We start from the raw sequence: 25,007 nt of genomic DNA, 5'->3' as shown, positions 1-25,007 counted from the left end.
ATTGCCGGTTACACAGTGACTCGGTTATTCCAGCACACTTTCACTGGCTACACGTTCCATCCTCAAGAGGCTCCCTGACCGCTGGCTGAGGAACCAGCAGGGGGAAAGCCTTCACAGAGCTTCTGGGTGTTTTGTTTTTTTTAACCTCAGGTTAATTCAGCGATTTCTGGGAACCGGGTAATTTGGTTCACTGTCTTCGAAACTGCATTGTGCCCCTTGATTTCTTTTCCTCTGCATCACAGAACTGCTAGTTAGCTGGCTTAAAATTATTAGTAACAAGCCAAAGTGTACACCCAACATCATTCACAAATGGGGAATTTTTTTTTTTTGGTGATAAAAAATGGAAACGTTATCTCTGTCACTTGTGTTACAGAGAACTCAAGAATTAAAGGGATATTGTGTGAAAGGAAAAAGTACTGGGCGAGACAAAAAAATAAAAAAATTAACATGGACATTGCAAGAAATGAAATGGGGCCATGACAGTTTCTGAGAAACAGATGGGCACAGCTGTTTAAAAACAGAGAAGTGTCTTTCCAGGCTCTCACTTAGGTACTTAGGAGTTAAAAGTGTATTTAAAATCCATTTTTCAGTTAGCGTATCACCTCATCCTCTGAGTGCACACATCGAATACCGTTCTTTTGTGTGGCAGCTGTAAAAATCCTCTGCAATTTTTACTGTCAAGAAAATTCTGAATAAATAGAGGCTGTTAACTTAGGCAGATATCGCAGGTTATTTGGTGGCAATCAAGAACGCAAAGCACTTCAACTAATGGGTTATGATCAGAAACTGTTCCTAATAGCCAGCTAGAGGGATCTGAATATGAAGATTTCTATAATTTTGTTGTCAGCTTGTGATGTACTCTAGTGCTAATTATTTGGAACAATTATGTTTTCCTAATAACAAAAGAAGAAGCAGTGAATTAAGCAGGCTTACCTTCAGATCTTTAGATAACAGTTTAAATGCACTTGCCATTAAGAAATAACATTTCTTTCTGCCTTATGGAGCCCTAATTATTGAAGATGCTTGTCTTTTAAAATCTACAGCCTCCACTTCTTTTAAACCTGTTCGATGTGTCAGTTTACACTGATGATCCAGTAACTAGTATTTTCTCAGTCTTAGGTTTATGCCTGCACCTCCCATAGGCTGCTTACTTCAGTTAGTTATTCAAAAACCATAATTAGTGCAGTAATTAACATGTGGATCCTTCAAAGGAAGACTGCTGGAATCACGGGACACCTCTCATCATTCTTACTGATGTATGGATGATAAAGAACTTAGGGTGATGTGACAACAGGATTTGTATTACTGCACATTAACTGTGCTGCAGGGAAATTCAGACAGGACCTTGGTCCACAGAGCCCTAACGTTTGAAAAAAGTAATTATCCACACTGTTTCTATAATTCAACTAGGTGTTATCCTGCATTTGCAGCTGTCAAATAATTTGTTTTAAATGTTTTTTTTTAATCTTATGAATACTTGAAAGTTTTGAGTTTTGCACATTATCTCTTAACCATTTTCCAAACAGAGGTGCCACGGTTTCACCCTTTTTCCTTTCTTTTTTTAAATCCATTATGGAAAGAGTCTTTCTTGACAATTGATTTCAGGCAGTTGATGATAATTTGACTTGATGCAGGCTACAGTTTCAGACTCATAGTCATAAAGAAAAGGCTCCATTTCCTACATTTCCCCAGGGAAATTTTTTGGGTTAAATCTCCATTTTCTCATAAACCAAATCTGTTGTTTCACGCCATGGTGAATGCATTGTTTACAGTTAAGTTTGGTTCTGGGTGTTCACAGCCACCCAGTTGGCCTCTTCTCTGTGGGTGTTTCAGTGGGCAGGTTTGGCCTTTAACTTCTTGTAAGCAGTGGTCCCCTTTCCACGCTTGTCGCTCAATGACCTTTGCTCCCCAAATTCCATACTGCGTCTCATCCCTCAGGTAGTTCACATGAACTGGGGTGAAGTAGCTGTGGTCCTTGCGGGGGGAGGGCTACCCTTACCAACCAGAGGAGGCGTGGGCACTGCGCCATGTGTTACCTTCCTCAGAGTCTGAAGTCCAGGCTGGAGCGGGCTTGGGTGCTGGATCGATTGGTGGAGAGCAGTCATATATATATTTTTTTTAATCTTAAACTAATTGCTAATGAATTGACTCCCCATGTTTAGTACATTAAGCAAAAAAGATTATGAGTGCTTATCTTTACTCAAAATGGGGTGAAAGGCTCCGCTTCTTTAAATCTCACCCATTGGGTTTACATCTTCATGTGTCTTCCATCCTGTTTGAGTGAACAGTACATCCTCACACATTCTCTTAGTTTCAGGGGTTGAGAGTTGCCTGTACCCTGTTTCAACCACAGCATAAACCATCCAGTATCGTAAACTCATTAGTAACTTGTGACTGCTCAGTCACTCTGTCGCGTCCAGCTCTGTGACCCCATGGACTACAGTGCGCCAGGCTCCCCATCCGTGGAATTTTCCAGGCAAGAATACTGGAGTGGGTGGCCATTTCCTTCTCCAAACTTGTGGCTGAGTACGTGCATGTAATAATCTGCAAATAGATCCTCTGTGCCAATCAGAACACAAAGTTCTGCTGCATAACTCTTCTCCCAAAACACACACGCCCTAAATCTACCTATGTTGATACTACTACAATTAACTGTAAGTTCAGTACGTTTTTGTACACTCTTCCTAATACACAGCCTTCTCCTCCTCATCCTGAGTTGGGCAAAGCAGGTTTGAAAGCTGGCCCCACAGAGTGCCTGGGATGCAGCGTGGCTCCACGTGGGTGCTGCCCGGCACTGTTGTGAATGTTGGGTCAGACCCATGGTGGGGGGGGGGCGGTTTCCAGAGGCGATAATGACTTCCCAAGTCAGCGGTCCTGGAGGGACTCTGGAGCAAGTGTGTCTACCGTGTGAAACACTGCAGGCCAAGCAGTGCTGCCTGGTGCTTTGCACACTTAAAACACACTCCCGTTCCCCATTCTAAAGACAGAAGCGGACGCTTAGCAAGGTTGAATAAGCTCTCTCAGCACACACAGCTAGTTAGAACCAAGCTTCAATTTTACTCAGGAGCTCCCTCAGTCTTCGAGTCTGCCTAAAGTCACATTATTAAGGAGAAGACAGCATTTTTGACAGATAAAAGCCTCATTGTATTTTTAAGTGGCCGTCAGCATTATTGTCATAAAAGAGATGACCCCAAAGACCAATGGAACAGCTGTGGGATTCCCCCCAATTTCTTTAGCAACAGCAGAGCACACATGCTCACTCTGATGCTTTCTCCGCACACAAGTTCATCTGAACTGGCAGTAACCTGACATTCCCCTCACTGGCACTGTGGTCCTGAGATCACTCAGGGCTGGTGATGGAGCACCGTGGGTCTCTCACACAGGGTGTCCATCAGAGCACACCACAGACAGATAGACAGACAGACAAAGCAACAACGACAACACGAAGCAGAAAGCCAGTACTCAGCACCCGTGTAACTAAAGGATAAACGGGAAATAAAAAGCAATGTTAATTGACCACAATTACAGGCATCTGGTAGACAGTCACATCCCCATTTTTATATACAGCCACATTCAGTGAAGATACAGCCTTCCCTTAATTGAATGGAGTATAGCATTCATTCACACGTGTCAATACAAATAGCAGGGAAGACTTCTGAGGTCTCCCATAGACAGAACCCAAGCCTGCCTGATACAGGTCCATCTCTAGCATTAGGTAATCTGCATCTCCTCGTTTTGGGTATCTAATCTATACCTATTTGGCACCTGTGAATATTCACTGCCCTTTGAATTAGCCTTGTCCATTTCTGTATCAGCAGTGAGATAAAACATAAAAGTGAGTGATCGTTCAGCCTAATGAGTTTTGTAATTGTTAGACTTTCAAAGATCACATGGGCCACAGGGTTTGCCTTGTCTCTAGAAAATAAATATGACATGGGACAGAGCCGATTTCTTTTCAGGTGCTAAAAATAAGTCTTTGAGTTGCTCTGATCAACTGGAGATGAGGAAAAGGAAGTCATGGTGTGACCGTCGACTCCTGGGATCCCTTAGATGCGGGATGACCTCGCTGGCCACCGAATGCAGGCACATGACCAGGAGCACCTGTGGCAGGAGGTCATCCAGCTGCTGCTCGAGGACCTTTCGTGACAAGGCCCTCAAGTGTTTATATGTAAAGCCTCGACTTCAAAGAAGAAACAAGCTGAGGTTCAGCTTACAAGTAGATTTCATCCTTCTTAGGCTTGCAGCTGGATGAGTTTTGACCAGTGTGTGCACTCGTGTAACCATTGCCCAAGTCAGGTTACAGACCATTACCACCACCCGTGACGCCTCCTGGGGTCCCTTCATGGTATCTGTCTTCACCGCACACGCAGCTCTTGGCGGTGCGTGCAATATTGTCTCTTCCAGAGGTCACATAAATGAGGTGGTGCAGTGGGTAGCCTTGTTTCCGCTTAGCATAACGCTTTTGAGGTCAGTCCCATTGTTGCACTTGGCAGCCGTTCTCTTTTCCTCCTGAGCATGACTCCATTGTATGGACACAGCACAGTGTACTTCTCCATTCTCCCATTTACGGACATTTGGGTTGTTTCCAAACAACCCCGGTTGTGGGCGATCATGAACACAGCCACTCTAAGCATTTGGGCACAGATCTTTGTGTGAGCATGTGTTTTCATGTCCTTAGGAATGGAGTGTCGTGGTCACATGGTAAGAAACTGCCGAGCTGCTTCCCCTCGTGGCTGTGTCGTCTTGCGCTCACACCGGCAGTGTGACCCTTCAGGTTGCTCCGCATCCTCGCCAGCCCTTGGTGTTCTCAGTTTTTTTAATGGCAGCCCTTATGCTGAGTGTGTCGTGGTAGCTCATGTGGTTTTCATTGGCGTTTTCCTAGCGATTAATGATGCTGAGCATCTTTTCAAGTGTGTATCCACCTGTGAGTTGCTAATTGTTAGAAAATTCTCAAGATGGGTTAAAACATGCCGCCAGTGCACTGAAGGGCGTCCTTGGTGGCTCAGCAGTGAAGAACCCACCTGCAGGGTAGGAGCCACAGGCGATGCGGGCTTGACCCCTGAGTCAGAAAGGTCCCCAGGAGGAGGGCGTGGCAACCCACTCCAGGATTCTTGCCTGGAGAAGCCCATGGACAGAGGCGCCCGCAGGCTGCAATCCACGGGGACACAGAGTTGTACACGACTGAGTGACATAGCACGCATGCACACACTGAAGCTACACAGGGACGTGTGACTATCCCTCTTCTACATGGCGACCTCCCAGATACTTGGAGACTGTTCTCATGTCCTTTTTTCCACCCCCGTGAATGTAGATTTGCCAAGCCAGCCTGCTCACTTCCTCCCTCCCCTCCTTCCCCCATTCCCATGCTGTGGTTTCTGGACAGAGAACCTCTGCCTCCTACATGACCTCCGTGCAGACGAGTTCCAGTCTGTGGCCCTCCATTCAAACTCGGTTCCTGGCACTGAGTGTAGTGCTCTCCTTTGCAAACACCGGGTCTTCTTAAAGTGACCAAAGTGGGATTCCCTCTGTGAGCCGCAACATCCTATTATGATCAGACTTGATAAGCTGCCCCTCTGGCTTTACCTGAGCTGTTGGTTAAAATTATTAACTTGCCAAGGCAAATGCCCTGCATCTTGAACTAAGTCCAACATCTACCTAAGTACATATACTTGACAGAGATCAGTACAGAGAAATATTTGCAGGGGAGCCAGCCAATTTAATAATCAATGACAGTTTTTAAATTTTGCTGAACTGCTAGGTTTATTTTGGACATTAAAGAGGTGCTGAGAAGTTGTGAATTATTTTGGTTGCTTTCAATCTTCGGTGTCTTCTATATGCTTCTGTAAAAAGTTACTGAGAAATATGCAAATATAGAATGTCAGCATAAGATTTTGATCCCTGTGGCCAAAATACAAAATACTGTTGAAAACACCCTAGCTGATGAGAGCAGTTGGCCTTTCCTAACATCCCTGGAGCCTTTGCAGAAAATTTCCATTATTTATGGAACCGGCATTAGATCTGTGTTCAGGAGTATATACTGGCATCTTGGGGAAAATTAAGTCTTGCCATTTGAACAAGTGCACAGAATTGTTTACATGCAGCTTCGTTGGAGGGTGTTGTGTTCAGCTCTGTTTTGTTTTGTCTTGTTTTATTAATATGAGGGGACAGGACCTCCAGAACTAGATTCCCTGATAGTTCTGGCCTTGACTTCAAGAAGCCACTGGAATATTCCATATTGCTCAGAGCTCCTGTTACTCTGGGCTTTGTTCAGACTGGTTTGGTTTGCTTGGCTTGGCTGGTATTATTTCTCCTTTTGTGTTCTTCCACTGTTATGAACAACCCTCAGTAATCTTGATGAGGAAGTGGATCTGAATTTAAAATGGCCTTGTTCCTATCTCATACATGTGGCGCTTTCCTAAACTTTGACGATTGTTAGTGACAATGAGACCTTCATTAAGTCTAAGACAGACGGTGTGAAGTCAACACATTGTGTGCCTAGATGCAGTCGTGTCCAACTCTTGCGACCCCATAGACTGTAGCCTGCCAGGCTCCTCTGTCAATGGAATTCTCCAGGCAAAAATACTGGAGTCAGTTGCCATTTCCTTCTCCACATAATATATTAGTTGTGTATTAATTTTATTGTGAATAAATTATATAAATATGCCAGATATGACTAATACCATATGATATTTGACTATTAGGGAGCGGTGGGGAACTATCATTTATTGTCACATGTGGTGGTGTTTAAAATTTCTTACTTTCATCTGAAGATCACCATGTATCTAATGTTTTGCGCCAAGACTAGAGATTGTGAATCAGTGTCTTCTGGGTTCTTACCCTAGTTACTGCTACACTCAACACTCAGGCTGAATATACTGGTGTAAATCCCATTAGAGCAAAGACTTTCTTCTAGGATATTATTTTAGAGTAAAAGAATGCAGTATCAACAATGTGTGTCTGAGCGAGGGGTGACAGTTTTTTTCAGCTACACTAGGAAAACAGTCTGTGTGCATGTAGAACGCATAGCTATGATCATCTCAGCAGAAAGTTTTATATTAGGACTTCAAGTCTAACTGGGAATTAAACGTGACTCATTTTAATTAAAATGCATGTTAATAACTGAATCATTGAGTTTACATTATTATATAGGATTATTAACACTCAACCTAACTGAGCATTTAAATTCCTTTTTCTGGCTTAGGTTGGGGCATTGAGCAGAATCACTGGCAAGCCATTGGCCTCCTACACAGAGACCCTTTGCTTGAAAATAGTGGAAATGTTGCCCTGGAAATGTGGCTGAAGTTTCATGAAAATGAAACACGAAGCCTGCCAGGCCCATCTGTGCCAGCCTTATAAAACAAGAGCACCAATTTTATCATCGTCGTCCTTTGTTCTCTGAGGCTGCTTTATGAGCGCCAGAGTCAGGGGCCTCCATTGATCCGCTGCTTTTTTTGCTGCACACTGTTTGTTCTCGGCTATAATACTTGTCACCCCCGCACCCTCTTCTTTTTCAAAAATGGAAACTTGAATGTTGAAAATCTTGAGCCATTTTATCAGGTTTTGTGCTGACAGACCACAGGGCTTTGTTGCTGGATTGCAGATCAAATATGAGTTGGGGTGGGGTTGGATGAACATTTCTTCCTTTTAAGCAGAAGGAAGAAACCCACTGCTTTGTAAGTCTCAGAAGCCATCAATGTGTTATTTTATTACATTGATGTCCATTTTTCATTATCTTCATGAATGGGTATTTCCCATCTTAATGCACAGTACTTGTATATGATAAACCAGCCAGTTTTAACATGGCTTTTTAATATTTCTGAATTTCCATTCAAACAGTCAGAATTCTGATTTGAAATCACACTGGGCCAAATATGATAACTGTAAATCCATCTGAGCTGTAATGCTACCATCAGCCCATTAATTTCCACATCTAAATAACTCAGTGAACTACTGTCTTGTGGAGGTGGAGGTGCATCAGATACTTAAGAGAATGTTTATGATTCATAGCTTAACGGGAAAGGACTGACTATACTACGTCATTTTTTTAAAGGCAGCGATACGAGACCAATGATGTGGTGCCATTCTCTGTAGACTGGACTGTGGTGGAGGCCAGGTTATCAGCTGGCCCCAAGAGTACCAGCTTATCCTGGAATCACAGGGTTCTTTGGCATGGAGAAGCTGAGAGCATCTGACTTAGTGGGTTTTGAACCAGGTGCCGAGAGCCCTGGGCCTTCCCAGAAAGGTGGATGGAAGCAGAGCCCCTGCAGAGATCTCTGCCCACTCAGCTCGCACTGCCTCACTCCCCTCCACCTCGTATCTGGGCGTTCCCAGGGAGCGTTGCATCCTTCTGATACGTCTGTTGCATCCACTCATCCAGAGGTTAGAAGGTCAAGCCAGTGCACAGCACCCTGATGTCAGCACAGCGGAGGCCTCCCCACTCTCCTGCCCCCACCAGCCAGGACTCAACATCCGCCTTGGCCCAGCCCCTGGGCAGCCCTGCAGAGAACCCCGGGCACAGTTGGCCTCTCTTCCTCGGTGTTTTCATGGTGCTGAAGTTAAACCTAATTAGACGGTTTCTCTCTCTAGGTCCACATGTTCTTCCACATGTGAAGGTTTAAGCCAAAAAGTCTCTTATCAGGGTTTACTGTATTTCCTCCCAAATGCCCCTTGCCCTCTGACCTTCAGTATGTCCAAGGTAAGTTTGGGCCAGATAAGTTGTGTTCATGACCGTTTCTTTGTAGATTGAAAAGGAGTGAAGCCTTCTTTACTATATCCAAAATTCAAGCAAATTTTGAGCATATCAGAATATTTAGGATTCTGATTCTTCATGTGTGAAAGTGAAAGTCACTCAGTCGTGTCCAACTCTTTGTGACCCCATGGACTATACAGTCCATGGAATCCTCCAGGCCAGAATACTGGAGTGGGTAGCCATTCCCTTCTCCAGGGGATCTTCCTAACCCAGGGATTGAACCCAGGTCTCCCACATTGCAGGAGGATTCTTTACCAGCTGAGCCACAAGGGAAGCCCAAGAATACTGGAATGGGTAGCCTTTCCCTTCTCCAGGGGATCTTCCCAACCTAGGAATTTAACTGGGGTCTCCTTCATTGCAGGCAGATTCTTTACCAACTGAGCTATCAGGGAAGCCCCTTTTTATCATCCCGCGTTTTGAATTTATTTATTTATTTATTTATCTATATGTATAAATAAATTCAAAAAGCGGGATGATACAACCAAGAATTGAATGATAAAAGAGTGTTTCTAAGAGAGAACCTAAGCTCAGTGAGGTGAGCTGGCTAAGTTATAATTTGGGGGATTGCTTGTATGTTGTGTAGGGAAAGCTGGTGTACGTGGATGGTGTATGGTTATTAATTCACAAACAGGACAGGGTCAGATATAAGAGCAGAGGAAGCCAATAGTGTTTGTTCCGGACAATGGGAGTCACTGGGAAGAGGGAGGCCCAGACGGCAGAAGTTACTCAAAGCACCTGGAAGAAAAGAAGGTGAGGCTAAACTGTCCAGCACCCGGGCCTAGCACAGGAGGTCGCGGGGCGGCTCCTGAGGGGTTGGAGGTACCCTGGCCCCTGGGCTGGCACCAGTTAGCACAGCTTCTGAGGTGCCTTTAATGGAACCTTTCCTAGGAGGTGTTTTTTTCCTTCATTTTATGTCTGTGATTTATCCACCTGACTTCCTGGAATTTCTGTTAAGAATTCCAGATACTCAGTAATACTTTTCAGAGCTTAGTGACTACTAACGGGTGCCTTGGCGCTCTGTAGATGGAGGAAGACAGCAGCTGCTAGACCAGTAGGATAACACACAAGCGCAGTAATCAAATGGACGTACACAAACGCCGAGATGCATGGTGTCATTCTCCCGGTTCTGCCCTTTGGCAATTCAGCTCCGAGTTTCTTCCAGCCAGCAAATGAGGAATTAATTCAGTACTGTCATTCTGATTGTCTTGCGACTCCGAGAAAGAGTGGGACATCTCTGCTCAGGAAAATACTTGACGGCATTTAATAATAAATAGGGGTGAAGGAAAACATATGAATTTTCATATCCCTGTGAACGTCCTTCCAAGTTTTGAAGACCTCCCTTTTTTCCTTCCTATCGGTGAAGCCACTAAAACTAATTGTGTCGTGTTCTGATTAATGCCACATGTGAGGATTCATAGCTCAGTGCTCGTGTGCTCCAAGGAAGATGGCCAGGGTCGTGCCCTCGTGTTAGTCGTGGAACTAGAACGACACGTGTTGGGGTTTGTCTGCAGGGGGCGAGGTCTGCGCCCCGCCCTGTGCTCAGCTGGTTGCCAGCCCGTGACTCTCAGTTTGGGGGTCCGTTTCACGGTGTTCCTGGCGATCCGTTCCTGTTGGAGAGATGCTTCTGGTCTCGGTGGTGTTCCTGACATCCCACGTGGTTGCTCACCTCCTTCTTACTTGTTTTCTGAGACCCAGGGTCTTGACCACCTAGTCATCTCCTCTGACTCTGACTTTCCTGCGCTTACCAGGGTCCCCTTGGTCTCTCTGCCTAACTGCGATCTCCTTTCAGCCTAACACACTGCCTGGGGGAGGTCACCCCTCCTTATCATGGGCCCCACCTCCATGCTGGTAGCATTCAAGCACGCAGTTTCCAACCAAGCCCAACCCTTCTGTTGGCCCAAAGCACAATGCCAGAAAGAATCCCCGTGCTACTTCATGGTTCTCCCACAGGAATCCAGTTCTCAGCTTGACTTCTAAATTGAGAGCTGCTCTCATGAGCTGATGCGGTAATCCTTGACATTTTCTGCCGTTAAAAAAATCAACGGGGGTATTTTCATACATTTTTATAATTACGTTTAAAATGTTTGCTTTGTTTTGAAATGACAAGATAAGAGAGCCTGCTATTTGCAAGCACTTATTTGCAAATAACATATTTTGCTTGTGCACAGTCATTATTCTTGAAGAATTAAATTGATATGTTTTCTTTCCCTTTGGGATATGATATTGCATGTATATGGGTGTAATAGTTCCCCTTTTTAATTGGCTTTTAAAGTACCAGAGATATTTTTATGTGCTATGTAAGAATCTGGATCCAGATTCCAGATCATTCTGAAGGTCCACTTGAGGTGGATTTGCAGAATCCCCAGCACAGCACATTCTCCTTGACTTATATTTCAGTGATCAAGTCTCACACGCTGCTGGCACTCAGAGCTCCTGAGGTTTCAGCTGCTGGTGTTTCAGTGTTGTAATTTGTAAGTTTATTTTCATTCATTCCATCCATTTAAAAGCAAGGGTTCAAGCCTCCAAGTTTGGACTTTGATACTTTCAAATGAGTATTTAGCCTTGATTATCCCAGACATGTGGATACCCTGCGATTTTAACAGAGGAGTTTAACTTGGGTATTTAGGAAGATGTTCAAAATAAAGATGGTAGGATTCACTGGTTCAGGAGAAGATAGGTTGTCATTTTCCACGTTGACCAGCTGTCTCCCCACCCCTGACCCCACCTCTGTCCTGTCCTCACTGCAGAGAAGGCTGTGTGCTGGGCCGGCCTTGGAGCAGGACAGTACCCGTCGCCCCCCAAAATCAGTCTGGTGGACCCCGGGAAGGGCAGGTCTACGGCCCCTGCTCACTCGTACGTTAACAGCCTCGAGTCAGAGCCTGCTCTGCCTGTGCCCAAGCTGGGTGGTCGGGTCCTCACTGTGAACCTTCCCCGGTGCCGGCCGCCCACAGCCGGGCACTGTGTCCCCCTGTTCTTGGTCCCCAGACTCAGGGTGTCTGCGGTCCTCAGACCCATTCCTGGGAGCAGGTGGGCTCCACCCGGTACCCACTCAGTGGATGCTTGGGGCCCTCACACACAGGAAAGGTAGCAGCCGTGTACCCAGAACGGATGATTCATTGACCACGTGGAGAAGAAACTCACGTTGTTTTAAGTCTACACCAGCAGCTGCCGCTGCTCGGCTGTGAGCAGATGTTAGGCCTCCAAAAGCCTGGCTGATAATTAAAACACTAACAGTGCGCTTTGCCCAGCTGCAGGTTCTGCCTGCTGTAAACTCGATTCTGATGGTGCCTCTGTGCTGTGACTGAGGAGTGGTTTGCTCTTTACCTTCATACACAAGGGTCTGCAGTGGAGACAGTCGTCCGCTTCCTCTCATCTCCTCAGGAAAGACAGGAAGATGCTTTGAAACACAGGCAGTTGGAACATGCCTACAAAAATGAACGTGATCTTGTCATTGGGTTTGCCAGAAACACACAGGAGGCTAGTTTTATCTACCGTTGGCCTGTGAACTCAGCTGTGTTAGAGGAGGTCCACCAGCGCCATTGATTGGGCTTCTTATTTGCGTGATTTTACCTTTTAAGTGTGTGTAACAGTTACAGCTTCTGAAAAGGAGGCCTTGTCTCCTAATAGTGCATTATCTCTACAGGGAGTTTTATAAGACAGGCAGAGGACGTTCAGGAAAAGGGCGTCGGGCTTCCTAATTTTCTGAGGGCGTAACTCCAGAAAGAATGTCAGCACTCATCTGAGTTGATGTCTTTAAGTCAAATGGAAGTGGCCTTGCAGTAAGCAGACAGGGCTGCTGTTCCTCTGGAGTCTTCTAAGGCCTTCAGAAATGCTGCCGGCCTAAAATCCCCCCGCTTGTTCAAGGCCCCAGGCTTCCGAGTGCAAGGGTGTGGCATGTGGCTTACCTTTCATCAGCGGACCACGAACACACACGGATGAGGTCAGAGGCTTGGGGTGGAGGTCTGGACGCCAGGGCTCCTGGGGAATCACACGCATATCCCAGGTGGGCTCCCTGCAGCGGCCAGGCCCAACCCGACCCCCAGAACGCATGTGGGATGCCAAGGGCACGACCCTGGGCAGCCCCCTCCCTCCCAGCTTCTTCAAGACGTTTGAGCGCTTTCTGCTAGGAAACCCAATGGGCGTTAGGAATGCTCTTGGCGGGTAAAGGCTGAGATCAGAGCACTTCACCATCTGACTTTAGTCCCATTTCATCCCCCTTGTGAATCATGATGACACGCTTCTGCCCCATGGGCCAGATCTCCAAAGTTCTGGGGTCCCGTCCTGAGGGATCTGCACCCCTGCGGCCTCGGCAGCAGGGAAACAGTTACCACGCCTGCCCGCCTCTCCAGCCCCAAAGCCTGTCAGGATGACCTTAAAGGACCCGTCTTCCTGAGAGAGGTTTGCCTGCATGACCCCCATTAGATCTCCATGCAGCAAGTGATCGTCTGTACCTAAGGGTCTGATGCAGTACAGCATCTCTTAGGGTCTGTGACTTTAAAGGTAAAATACTGTCTTTATCCTTTGTTACTCCTCAGTGCCCATGGAAATACTGAGGCCCATGGAGACACAAAGTTAGAAACCCATCAGATCCTGTATTACCAACTGGAGATAAAATTTATTCATGGTTTTTCCTGAGCATCTTAGAATATCTTTCAGGGGTCTTACATGTGATTGTCTTTGACCACCGCTAGTCCTGAGTGTAGTACTAGTGATAACTGGGGGGGAAAGGACTAAGGCTTTTGTTTCGTAAATCTGGGCCCTGCCTGATTATACATACTCCCTTCAGTTAAACAGGTAGCTTATAAAATTGTCTTTGAACTTAGGTGAAAGAGTCTCTCAGAAAAGATGTGGACTACAGTTAATTTTTTACAGAATAATAACTTTCCTCATCTCTTCTTATAAAACGATGGCCGTCATGAAATTGAGGACAGAGCAGTGACCTTTACTGTAACTCTGTGACATAGACCTTTGTTTTTATTTGTGGCATAAAGCAGGGACTTACCAGGGTGCCTCTTACTTATTGAGTTGTGGTGTGTTTAACACATTCTTAGGCCAGGGCAAACTGGTTTCAGAATGACTAGCACAAGCCTGAGCTTTGAAATACATCCCACCAGGATGGCTGTCACACTAACAAGCATGCCAACATCCGAAGATAATTTCAATTTTGTGTCTCCAGTAACCTCAGTATTTCTAATTGTATGTGAATGTTATTAACATTAACCAAAATGCATTTCTCACCCTTGAAAATAATGAGACGTAAGGTACCGACCGCCCTTGGTTCTCTCTCCGAAAAAGACGGTGAAATCGTCATATTGTCATTTTGGTACACAGCCCACTGCGATCATGGCCACACTGTTCCGGCGGGACTGGGTCAGGGTTTCCTGCAGGGAGGCAAGCCTGTGGAGCACAGCTCCCTGACTAGCCTCAGACTTCTTCAAGCCGGGCTGCAGGGGGCGCCGCTGGGGCCTTCCTGCAGGCTCACTGGCGTATCAGTAACTATTATTGTCCAGAAAATGACTCCATTACAGAGCAGTTACTGATATCGATGTGATTGGCTATACGATTGGTGAATGCCATTATACGAATAATTTATTCCCTGCTTTGAGATTTCTAAAAGGTTATATTTCATTGAGTTTTAATTTGTCATTCTCAGCTTTCACTTGAGAAACTTACAAGCTTTTGTGACATTAAAATATGGCTCTAATTTATTAGCATAATCTGTTAATATTGTTTCATTTTAATAGACATTAAGTATGATTTCTTAACATTCTTGTTAAAATCACATCTTAAAACTGAAGTTGAGGAAAACCGTACGTGGCTTAAGAATCACAGTGTCATATGTGCCTCAGATTTTTATATAAAAGGCATTACGTTCTTAATCGCATCATATTCGAGGTGCTTTGATTGTGACAGTGAGGCAACCTAGCATTTTCAAGCTTAGTACCCTCCCAAAATATAAAATGGTAAAACACACACAGTGTCTGAGACATAACCTAGCAGTGTATAAACATGTAATGCTGTTGCAGGAGCAGCTTAGAAATTTAAAATAAATGCTGGCTGGCGGCGGCACAGTGGCTCACGTCGGATATTAGCACAGGCTTCCCTGATGCAGCCGACATTTCAGCCGCACAAGTCTTTTTAATGCCATCTTTATCTGCTACACGATGCATGAAATCTACTTTCGGTTTTAGAACTGCTGGTGACCTCTGACCCCTTTAGTGGAGACACAATGTGACCTTTCTATTGTCATCAGCTTTCATTCTCCTGAAAATTCCATGAATTTTTATTACAAGTTTTTTTTTAAGCCAAGCTGAGTCTTCAACAAATTACTCGACGCAGATGAGATGAAGTTGTTGGAGTGGGTGAGACAAGTTTTACAGCCCGCGCGTGAGCCGTGAGGAGCCCAGCCTCTGTCCTGCGATGTCATACGCCAGTAACTGCTGAGCCTACTATTGGATAAATACATCATTTTATGGAACATTGATTGTTCTATAAACCCAATGGAGTATTATGCTCTATGATCAAACCATTTAGATTGTGTGTCGAGCACAGAAAATGCCATATTCAGGATGGTACTAAAAGTGCCATTTGTGTATTTTATGGGCGTCATTACAGGGGAACTTCTCTCTGTAGGCCCTGTTTACGGCAAAATTTTTTAGTCTGTAATGACATTTTTCATTCACAACGTATGCCTTCAAGAGAGGGGGCCTTGTTTTATTTGTTTCATTCGAGTTTACTGCACAAATTCTGTACATTTTAATTAAATGTAAGCTTAACAAAAGCATAAGGTATTTATTCTATGAGAAAAAATGATGACAGTAATGAAAGACTAACACGCACGCAGAAAGGAAGCAGCCAGGTACTAAACCCTAGCTGCAGCTTCGGCCGACGGCAGAGCAGAGACGCATGCACGGTTGTGGGGAGCGGGGGGGAGTCTCCAGGTGACCCCCCCACCCCGCTCCTTCTCGTGGTCCCAGCGCCGGAGAGGTTCTCTTCCAAGGGGACAAGGCAGGAGGCAGTGCACTCCACAGTGATCTTCTGCAGAAGGGGGCTCTCGTATTGAAGAGCATTTCCCTGAAGACAAAGCCTCAGCGCCCCCCCAACACACACACCCCCCCAAAAAAAATTCTTTCTATTACAACTGAGTTGTAAACTTTCAATGTGTTTGGCTATGAGAAGGCAGTAAAGTAGCTCTGTCCTTATGAAAGGAGATAGGCAGTGAGTTGGGAATCTCATAAACGGGCCCATCTCACCTGCATTTGCATCTTCTACACAAATCTTCTCACTGTCCTATTGGAAACAGATCCAGAAAGGGCTGGTTTAGACCCTGTTGGTTGTTAAAGATGTGTGTGCAGTTTTGAAGCAGTAACAGTGACTAAGCAGTTGTGGATAAAATTGGCACAAACTTGCTGTGTTCCAGATACTGTGTCCATTGGCCATTTGCATTGGTGAGCTTTACAGTTCATATTTACTTGAAAGATCTCAAAAATTGAAGTTGATGTGCCCAGTAAATTCTTGGTCATAGCCGGGTTAGAATGTAAAGTTACAGTAGAGACTCACATTAGTTTAAATGACTCTTGAACGTCTACACATCTCAACATTAATTCATTATGGACGAAATGGAAGAGTCTTCAGTGGGTGAATCTTTTCCAATCTGATTGAGGCTGTTACATTTTATAGGCGCTATTTTTCAAAGCAGTACTGACAGCACTCGAAGTTATTAAATTGCTGAATCAAAGCTGGACCTGCGGCCGCATTTATGAACTGTGATGGAGTCGCCGGCTTGCGCGGAGTCGAGGTGAAGGTGCTGGCGTTGATGAGCTTCGTCACACCCATGGTGACAGCAGTATTTACCCACGTAGTTTACTTTAATGGTCTGGAAGTGGCTTAACCCACCTCCGGATTCAAATAAATTCAGTAAGCAGTTCTGAGTCGCATCATTATCAGTGCTGCCCAGGATTCAGCTGATAATTCTGTAACTTCAGTCCCGCTGCAGACTAAAGAAGGAGTCGCCTGGACTCAGCATGTAGCATCTCCCTCAGGGAGCGTCGAGGACGGGGTGCTCATGTCTTCCAGCTAAGCAGCTCCTCCTTGGTTAACGTCAGGGCAGTTGTGTTATTCAGTCACCGAGTCGTGTCCGAATCTTTGTGACCCCATGGACTGTAGCCCGCCAGGCTCCTCTGTCCATGGGATTTCCCAGGCAAGAATACTGGAGTGGGTAGCCATTCCTTTCCCCAAGGCATCTTCTCAACCCAGCGTTGAACCCGGGTCTCCGACACTGCAGGCAGGTTCTTTACCACTGAGCCCCCAGGGCAGTAGGCCCGCTTCTCAATCAGTTAGGGATGGGGGCCTGTGACTGGAAGGCTGCTTGCTTTATGTTTTGTATCCATATTTCTCCCCCCCCCCCAGTTATCAACAAAATGACCTTGGAATTAAAGAATGGGCAGGAGCCAATTGGGTCAGGTGCCGAGTGTGATGAAGACATGTGGAATGTTCCATTCGAAGTAGAAAAGTACAGGGGAGGAGAGGGGTCAAAGGGCAGCACAGAGAAGATCCGGGGTCCTCAGTTCAGTCCAGTCACTCAGTCATGTGACTGCAGCTCACCAGCCTCCCTGTTCATCACCAACTCCTGGAATCTACTCAAACTCATGTCCATCGAGTCTGTGATGCCATCCAGCCTTCTCATCCTCTGTCATCCCCTTCTCCTCCTGCCTTCAATCTTACCCAGCATTGGGGTCTTTTCCAATGAGTCAGTTCTTCACATCAGGTGGCCAAAATATTGGAGCTTCAGCATCAGTCCTTCCGATGAATAGGACTGATTTCCTTTATGATTGACTGGTTGGATCTCCTTGCAGTGCAAGGGACTCTTGAGAGTCTTCTCCAACACCACAGTTCAAAAGCATCAATTCTTCAATGCTCAGCTTTCTTTATGGTCCAACTCTCACATCCATACATGACTACTGGAAAAACCATAGCTTTGACTTGATGAACCTTTGCCAGCAAAGTAATGACTTTGCTTTTTAATATGCTGTCTAGGTTGGTCATAGCTGTTCTTCCAAGGAGCAAGTGTCTTTTAATTTCATGGTTGCAGTCACCATCTGCAGTGATTTTGGAGCCCAAGAATAAAAAGTCTGTCACTGTTTCCATTGTTAACCCATCTATTCGCCATAAAGTGATGGGACTGGATGCCATGGTCTTTGTTTTTTGAATGTTGAGTTTTAAGCCAGTTTTTCACTCTCCTCTTTCATCAACAGATTCTTTAGTTCTTTTTCACTTTCTGCTATAAGGGTGGTATCATCTGCATATCTGACGTTATTGATTTCTCCCAGCAATCTTGATTCCAGCTTGTGCTTCATCCAGCCCAGCATTTCGCATGATGTACTCTGCATATAAGTTAAATAAGCAGGGGGGTCCTAGCTGGGAGAAAACTGGGCAGAGATGGCGACCCCCACCAGCTGAGACTCAGGCCTGCGTGGAGGCACAGGACCTGTGGAGCTCCCCACCCATCGGGCAGGCCTTCTGCTCCTGCACTGAGCCCAGTTCTGCCCTCTTTGAGGAGCGAGTTTAGGAGGATTGATGTTCAGAACATGCCCATGTGATGAGGTTAAAGCACAGGGCACGGGAGCCCCCTCTGATCCTAACCCCGGCCATGGGAAGGCTCCCTCTGGCTTCAGGAGTTAGGGGGATGCAGTGGCCTGACTTCTTGAAAATCCTGACCAGTGACCCTTCCCAGCAGCACACTGAATGCTGAGAGTTTGCGTTTTTAAAACTTTACACGTGGTTCCCAGTCTGGGGCCATGGCCCACACACAGTCTGCATACGAGCCCAGGTGTCCTCGTGGTGAACATAATTAAACATCTTCTGTGAATCCAGCCTGACTTGCTGTCCCTGCTGAAAGGCAGGCCTTGCCCGGGTCTTTGCTTAAAGTGGACTCTGTACTGAAAGAAACGCTTTCTCACAGAATGGCACCAATGCAGTAAGCAAAATAGTTGTCCTATTTTTAAGGAATGTTAGCAACAATAATCAACAATTCTTAATCCTTTTTTCTCCTTTGGTAAGAATAAAGTGTGCTTCTTTAAAAAAGGACCTACATGAGGGAGAGTGAAGTGAAATATTTTAAATGTGGTTGCCATTGAGATAAGGAAATACTTGAGATCGTTCAGAACTCATTCTCTCACTTAGGAGGCTTCCCAGGAGGTGCTAGTGGTAAAGAACCTGCCTGCTAGTTCAGGAGACGTGAGAGTCTTGGGTTCCACCCATGGGTTGGGAAGATCCCCTGGAGGAGGAAATAGCAGCCCACTCCGCATGCTTGCCTGGAGAATCCCATGGACAGAGGAGCCTGGGGGGCTGTGGAGTCACAGAGACCAAAGCAGCTTAGCACCACTCACTTAGGAGGGTGGGAGGCGGCGATAAGAAACTAGTAGAGAACTAGGGGCTTAAAGGAGAAAACAGGAGCTCAGTTTAAGTGACTGTAGGTTTTGCTCAGCTTTCCCTGTAGAGTTAACAAAGAAGCCTCGCCTCTGTCGCAGGTGGCCTGAGGGGACCAGTGTCCACGCGCCTGACAATATCCTCCGCCTCGCTTCTGGGGCCAGAGCCCCCTTTCTGTAACAGGAGGGAGGCCTGAAAGGTGGGCTTGACGCTCTCAGCCCAGCGGCAGCTCAGGGCTGCCCTGCCTTCCCTGGGCGGGCAGCGGGCGTCCACCCTGCAGGGACAGGAGCCTTCCGCAGGGACGGCCAGGTGCGCCAAGGCCGGTGCCCACAGGCGCCCTCTCCCGGGCCCGCCCGCCCTGCGCTGTCGGGCTCGTGCCTGGTCCCTCGGGCTTATCTCCTCGTGACACGATCGCAGGGTGCTCACCATGGGGAAGGCAGGGCCAGTGTTTACGGTAATAAACGCTGGGCCCCCGGCACAGTTCTCAAACAGATGCACTCACTTAACTTTCCTGATTAAAAACGCTCAACAGGTGTCTTCTCCATGCAGACTGTGGCCCACGTGCCTTAGTGCCTCCTGCAGAGGGGCCCTGACAGCCTGGTCCCGGCCCAGCCTGTGATCCCAGGAGCCGGCCCGGCCACCCCCAGACCCCAGGTCTGCTGCCCTGGGTGCTCTGTCTCCAGGCTCTTACCGCTCAGACCCGGGGGCGAGCTTGGATGTTCCTATCCCTTCGGGCAGGCTGTGCGGCTGTCTCTCTGCTCCTCTTGCTGAGTGTCCTTCCCCAGAGCCTGGGCATGGTGGTCCTCTCTATGATTTGAAGGGCGGCTGCGTGCCAGGCGCTTGGCCAGACGTCACAGCGACACGGTGGGACCCGCTCCGGCTGCCCTGGGGGCTGTGCACTCAGTCTCCGGCCTGTGTGCCGCCCCCGAGCGCCAGACGGCGGAGACCCTGCATCTGTGCTGGGTGCCCGGCCGCCGTGGACCACTCCGGCAGGCCGGCCACCCTGCTCCCGGGCTCAGCACCTGACACGCAGCAGGGGCTCACACGCCCGGGGCCTTAAACTCTCACAGCTGGGGTTTACCGAGGGCAAGTTTATAAATTCAGTATGCAAAGCTTTCATTCTTCTCGTCGAACAAACAGACACACTAAGCTAATGTTGGGACATGGAAAAAAGATTCTCCTTTGAGTTGAAAGGAAAATGCCCTTAACACCAGCTACTGGACATCTTATTAGAAATGAGCATGACGGAGGAGATTCCTCGTACTCTTTTCACAGGAATTGGAAAGAGACCATGGCTGCTGAGATTGTATCTGGACAGTCAGCCAGGGATGTGGGCGTCTCCCCCGACAACACAGCCCTGCTCTGTGTTGCTGGGAGCTGGGAGCACCCATGGAGGCCCTGAGTACCCCCCAGGCCCCGCCCCCCAACGCAGGCAGCTGGGGGATCTGAGTCGTGGGTCATGGGGATGCTTCTGTTGAGGTTTTCCAGCTTCTTCAGAACTGTCTTACTTCTAATCCTAAAAGTCACTTTTCTAGGCTCTAACTGGTCCCTGTCTCCCCCTAGGCATCGTGTCCAAGTCCTATGAATGCCGCCTGAAGGGCCAGGGAGCCACCTTCGTGGAGACGGACAGCCCGTTCACGGCGGCTGCACTGGCGGAGGAGTCTCCGGTCAAGGACAGGCCGCTGCGTAGCAGCAGGAGGTCGGCGGCACCGCCTGAGCCGGTCCAGCAGGTCATCATCATCCAGGGCTATGAGGGCGAGTTCGCCCTAGATGCCTCCGTGGAGGAGACGGCCGCGGCCACGCTGCAGACGCTGGCCCTGGCCGGCCAGGTGGCCCGCGTGGTACACATCACCGAGGACGGCCAGGTCATCGCCGCCGGGCAGAGCGGGGCGCACGGGGGCGGCGGGGCTCCCGGCCCAGGCCTGCCGGAGCCGCTGGCCGACGGAGCCACGCAGGTGGTGGTCGTGGGCGGCTCAATGGAAGGGCACGGCGTGGACGAGCCCCTCAGCCCCGGCGGGGCCGTCATTCAGCAGGTGACCAAGCAGGAGATTCTAGACCTAGCCGAGGCTGGGGTCCCCCCGCCCGACGCGGCCTCGGCCTTGGACGCCCTGCTGTGCGCAGTCACCGAGCTGGGAGGGGCGGAGGGCCCGGCGGCGGCCGAGGAGAAGGGCAGGGCTGGGCCCAGGGACATGCTGGTGCAGCTGCCGGAGCAGGAGGCAGCCATGCCCGCGGCCCCAGAGATCCATGTGTTCCATGACGGGCCGGACAGTGCGGCCGCCGCGGAGCCGGTGGAGGTGCTGACCCAGCTGGTGCGGCCGGCTGCTGTGATCGCGTCACAGGAGCGCACGCAGGTGGCCTTCAAGAAGGTGGTGCAGGGCATGCTGCAGTTCGCTGTGTGCGACTCGGCGGCAGCCGGCCAGCTGATGAAGGACGGCGTCACGCAGGTCATCGTCAACGAAGAGGGCACGGTGCACATGCTGGCCCGCGAGGGCTCCCAGATCATCATGCAGGAGGCCGAGGCACGCGGGCCGCACGTGGACTTGGCCGAGGCGGACGGCGAGATCTCGCAGATCATCGTCACCGAGGAGCTGGTGCAGGCCATGGTCCAGGAGTCCAGCGGCGGCTTCCCCGAGGGGGCCACACACTACATCGTGACTGAGCTGCCGCCCGGCGTGCAGGACGAGCCGGCCGTGTACTCGCACACCGTCATTGAGGCGGCCGGCTCCCAGGAGCTCCTGCAGGCTGGGGCCGTGGTCCCCGGTGGAGCCGAACAGCTGACGAGCATGGTCATCTACACCCAGGAGGGCTCCCCGGCAGCCGCTGTCATCCAGAGCCAAAGAGACAGCAGCGAAGTCCACGAAGCCTGAGGCCGGAGCCCAGCCGCCGGCGCCAGGCTGAGAGACCAGCACGCAAGGCCGTGTGCCCTGCACCTGCCAGCGAAGCGCGCGTCTGAGGGGCCGGGGATGGCCCTGCGCCGACTGCGTGCTCGGGGCACCGGGGACGCGCACGTAGGAGCGTGGCCGGCAGCGGGGCGGGGCCGCCCGAGGCAAGTCTGGTTACCGTTTGGTTCCTCTGTTGATGCTCCTCCCCCTGTTCTACCCATTGTGCAGAGAAGTTAAGTTGGTTTCTGTTTTGTTCCCACAAATGTTTTCCCATTTCAGTTGTGAAGGGACTGTGCCCTAGCCATGGAAGAGTGGCTCCAGACACGGCTGCCCTTGCAGTCCAGCATGTCCCCATTGTAACAATTTATTACATGTTTGATTAAAAATTGCAGCTACGTTCGTTACCACGTGGAAGCAGCCTGCTCCTGTTCATTTTCCTGGAAATGTTAGGATCACAGCGTCCCCAGACCAAAGGCAGCCTGTTCATTTTGTGTACCCCCTTCCTCTTCCAGACGTTGTACGTGTGGTCCTTGCCCGGGTTGCTTCAGCTTAAAAGATTCCTCCTTAAGCCTATGGTTAAGAAAAGCCTTGACGTTTATTAAAATAAACCTTAGTTAAGAAAACCCAATGCTTCTAATTTTGACTGTTTCATACAATAAAGTCTATATGAAATGTGCATTCTGAAAAATACTGTTTGTATCAGTATTTTGCTTTTATAACATGTTTCTTAATGTTGATATCATTTTCACAGGAGTTATCAGTGATTTATGTCCGTGTGAAAGAGCTGACATCAAACATCAGTGATAGAGAGCCATGGCCTGGGCCCCGCAGGACTGTGTGTGCCTCGCTGTGGGGTCCCTTCCACTGGGGGGGGCAAGTTCATAGCCAGGTGACCCGCTTCTTAATTGCTTCTCTTCCAAAATTGTAAAATCCTCCCCTCCCTCAAACGCAAAGGTTGTTTTTGTTCTGTTTCTTTTTTCTTTGAAATAAATGGATAGCACTAAAAGAGAAGGATGACATTTTCTTTCCAGCAGCCAACTGACGGGCAGCCATAGAACACGCAGAGTACTTGTCCCCCGCTGGCCAGCGCCCACTCCCCTCTCCACCCTGCTGAGCGCGCTGGGTTCCACTGGCCGTCTCTGCACCCCGGTGCCCTGTGCTCCACATTGGGCCCATGACCCAGGCAGATTCTGGTGACAGTAACATAGTCTATCATGGTTAGCATCTTAAAATTGTCAAGAGCAGAAGGGAGAAAAGGAAGAGAAAATGGTGCTGTTGTGGTTTCAATCACAGTCCTGTTTACACACCCCCTGAGAGGTCAGCTTGGAAGACACAGACCTTCTGTGTCTCCCCTGACCTGGTCCTCAGAGCCCCAGGTGCCGCCCATCTGAGGGCACCTCCCTCCAAAAAAAAAATTTAAAAAGGAAAATCTCAGGCTTGACACTGCAATTCATAATTAGCTGGGTATGACTTGCCCCCGATTCTTAAAAATGGCAGGGCAGTTCCGCTCCTCCTCAACACTGTCTTCAGCAAACAGTGACAGCAGCAACTTCCGTGTGTTTTGTCGAGAGGAAGATGACCTTTACAAAGTGATGCCCCTCGCCAAGCTTCTCATACATGTTTTTTTAAAAAAAAAGTGGAGGTGGGGGATGATTTTCAGTGGGAAAATATCTTCTTGATCATTCCTCCCGTTAGCTGCAGCCCGCGGCCTTCGGCTTGGATGCTAATTCCTAACCGCGCTTAGTCCTGTATGGCTAACCTTTCTGCCGCAGTCCTGGGTGTTGACACTGACATGCTGCAGTTTACCGTTTGTGATTTATTTAGGATAAATATGTCTCAGGTGGCATTTAATCCTTCATAAAACCAGTGTAGCCTGCAGTGTCAAACCAGCAATCGTGTTGTATGCACAATGAAAAGAGCAGGCCTTTGCATAAAAAAAAAAAAAAACCTGTCCAGAAGGTGTTTCAAGGCTCAGAAGGATTGCAGAGGATTCACTAGGCTCCTGTGTCCTGTAATTACCTGTAGAGCTGGGTTAATGTGGTCTCTCTCTTCTCTCTCATTACACAACTGCTGGAATGTGAGGGTGTTGAAGAAACACATACACAAGCGCAGGCCTCGGAATAACGAGGCGTGGCTGATCGTGGTGCGGGAACGTTCCCCGAAGCACGATCTTCCAGGATGTGCACACGGGGAGCCTGAGCCTTCCTGGAGGTTGGGCTGGAGAAGACAATAGAACTCCAAAAAAGTGAAAAGCAGAGCAACAGAAATGTTTACTTGGAGACCGTGACCCAGAAGGAACAGCTTCTTATCAAACCTCGGCCAGGCCCTTTGGTGGGGAGGCCAGGACTGCTCTGCCCAAGGCAGCATACAGAAGTGGCTGAGGTTTCCGGCTTCCAGGACGGAGGGTGGGCAAGGCTTTGTGTTTTAAATGAGGTGTGTGGCTCTGCCCGGCATCCCTCGGGGCTGCCTCGGGCCTGGCGCAGAGGGACGGAGGATCCTCCAAAAGGAGCTCCCCCCACTCCCGCCGGCAGGGAACCCACGAGCAGACAGACCCACATCTCCTGAGAGATACAGAGAGCATTCATTTGCTTCTTGGCTTTGAGAACCAAGTGACTGTAAGATTTGTGTCAGTGGAGCTCTGAAAATTCCATTCATCTATCAGCTCAATCCAGACACGTGAGCCCAGAGCGCTAGAAGACACCCGGGAGGAGCCTCAGTGAATCTTTGCTCAGCCACCTGGTCCTAAGAGGCCACTGTGCAGGCCGCCCAGAGGTCCAGGCCTGGCCCTGGTCACGGCCATCAACGGCTCAGCCCCAGCACCGCTCTGCACAGTGGGCCAGGCCGCCTGTGGGAAGCTCCCTAACAGCGGGGAGCATTTGCATCTCTCGGGCACAGCACAGCTTTTGTGATCCTGAACATAAAACAATGGCGTCAGGAAAGAATTGAAG

At 48.6% G+C, this 25,007-nt stretch overlaps 1 protein-coding gene across 3 annotated transcripts in view; it reads left to right on the top strand.

Moving 5' to 3' along the window:
- The window catches only part of ZNF407 (zinc finger protein 407), a 373,222-nt gene extending 350,475 nt beyond the window's left edge, over positions 1 to 22,747 (top strand). For all 3 annotated transcript variants that reach the window (XM_043889302.1, XM_043889304.1, XM_043889303.1), the window contains exon 9: positions 20,741 to 22,747. In XM_043889302.1, the coding sequence (XP_043745237.1) occupies positions 20,741 to 22,044 (1,304 nt within the window). In that variant the 3' untranslated portion in view covers positions 22,045 to 22,747. The remainder of the gene's footprint in view (positions 1 to 20,740) is intronic.
- The last annotated feature ends 2,260 nt before the right edge of the window (positions 22,748 to 25,007 follow it).

The sequence above is a fragment of the Cervus elaphus genome, chromosome 27 (genome assembly GCF_910594005.1).
Source record: "Cervus elaphus chromosome 27, mCerEla1.1, whole genome shotgun sequence".
In the NCBI taxonomy this organism is placed as follows: Eukaryota; Metazoa; Chordata; class Mammalia; order Artiodactyla; family Cervidae; genus Cervus; species Cervus elaphus.
This window is presented reverse-complemented; position numbering and strand designations above follow the sequence as displayed.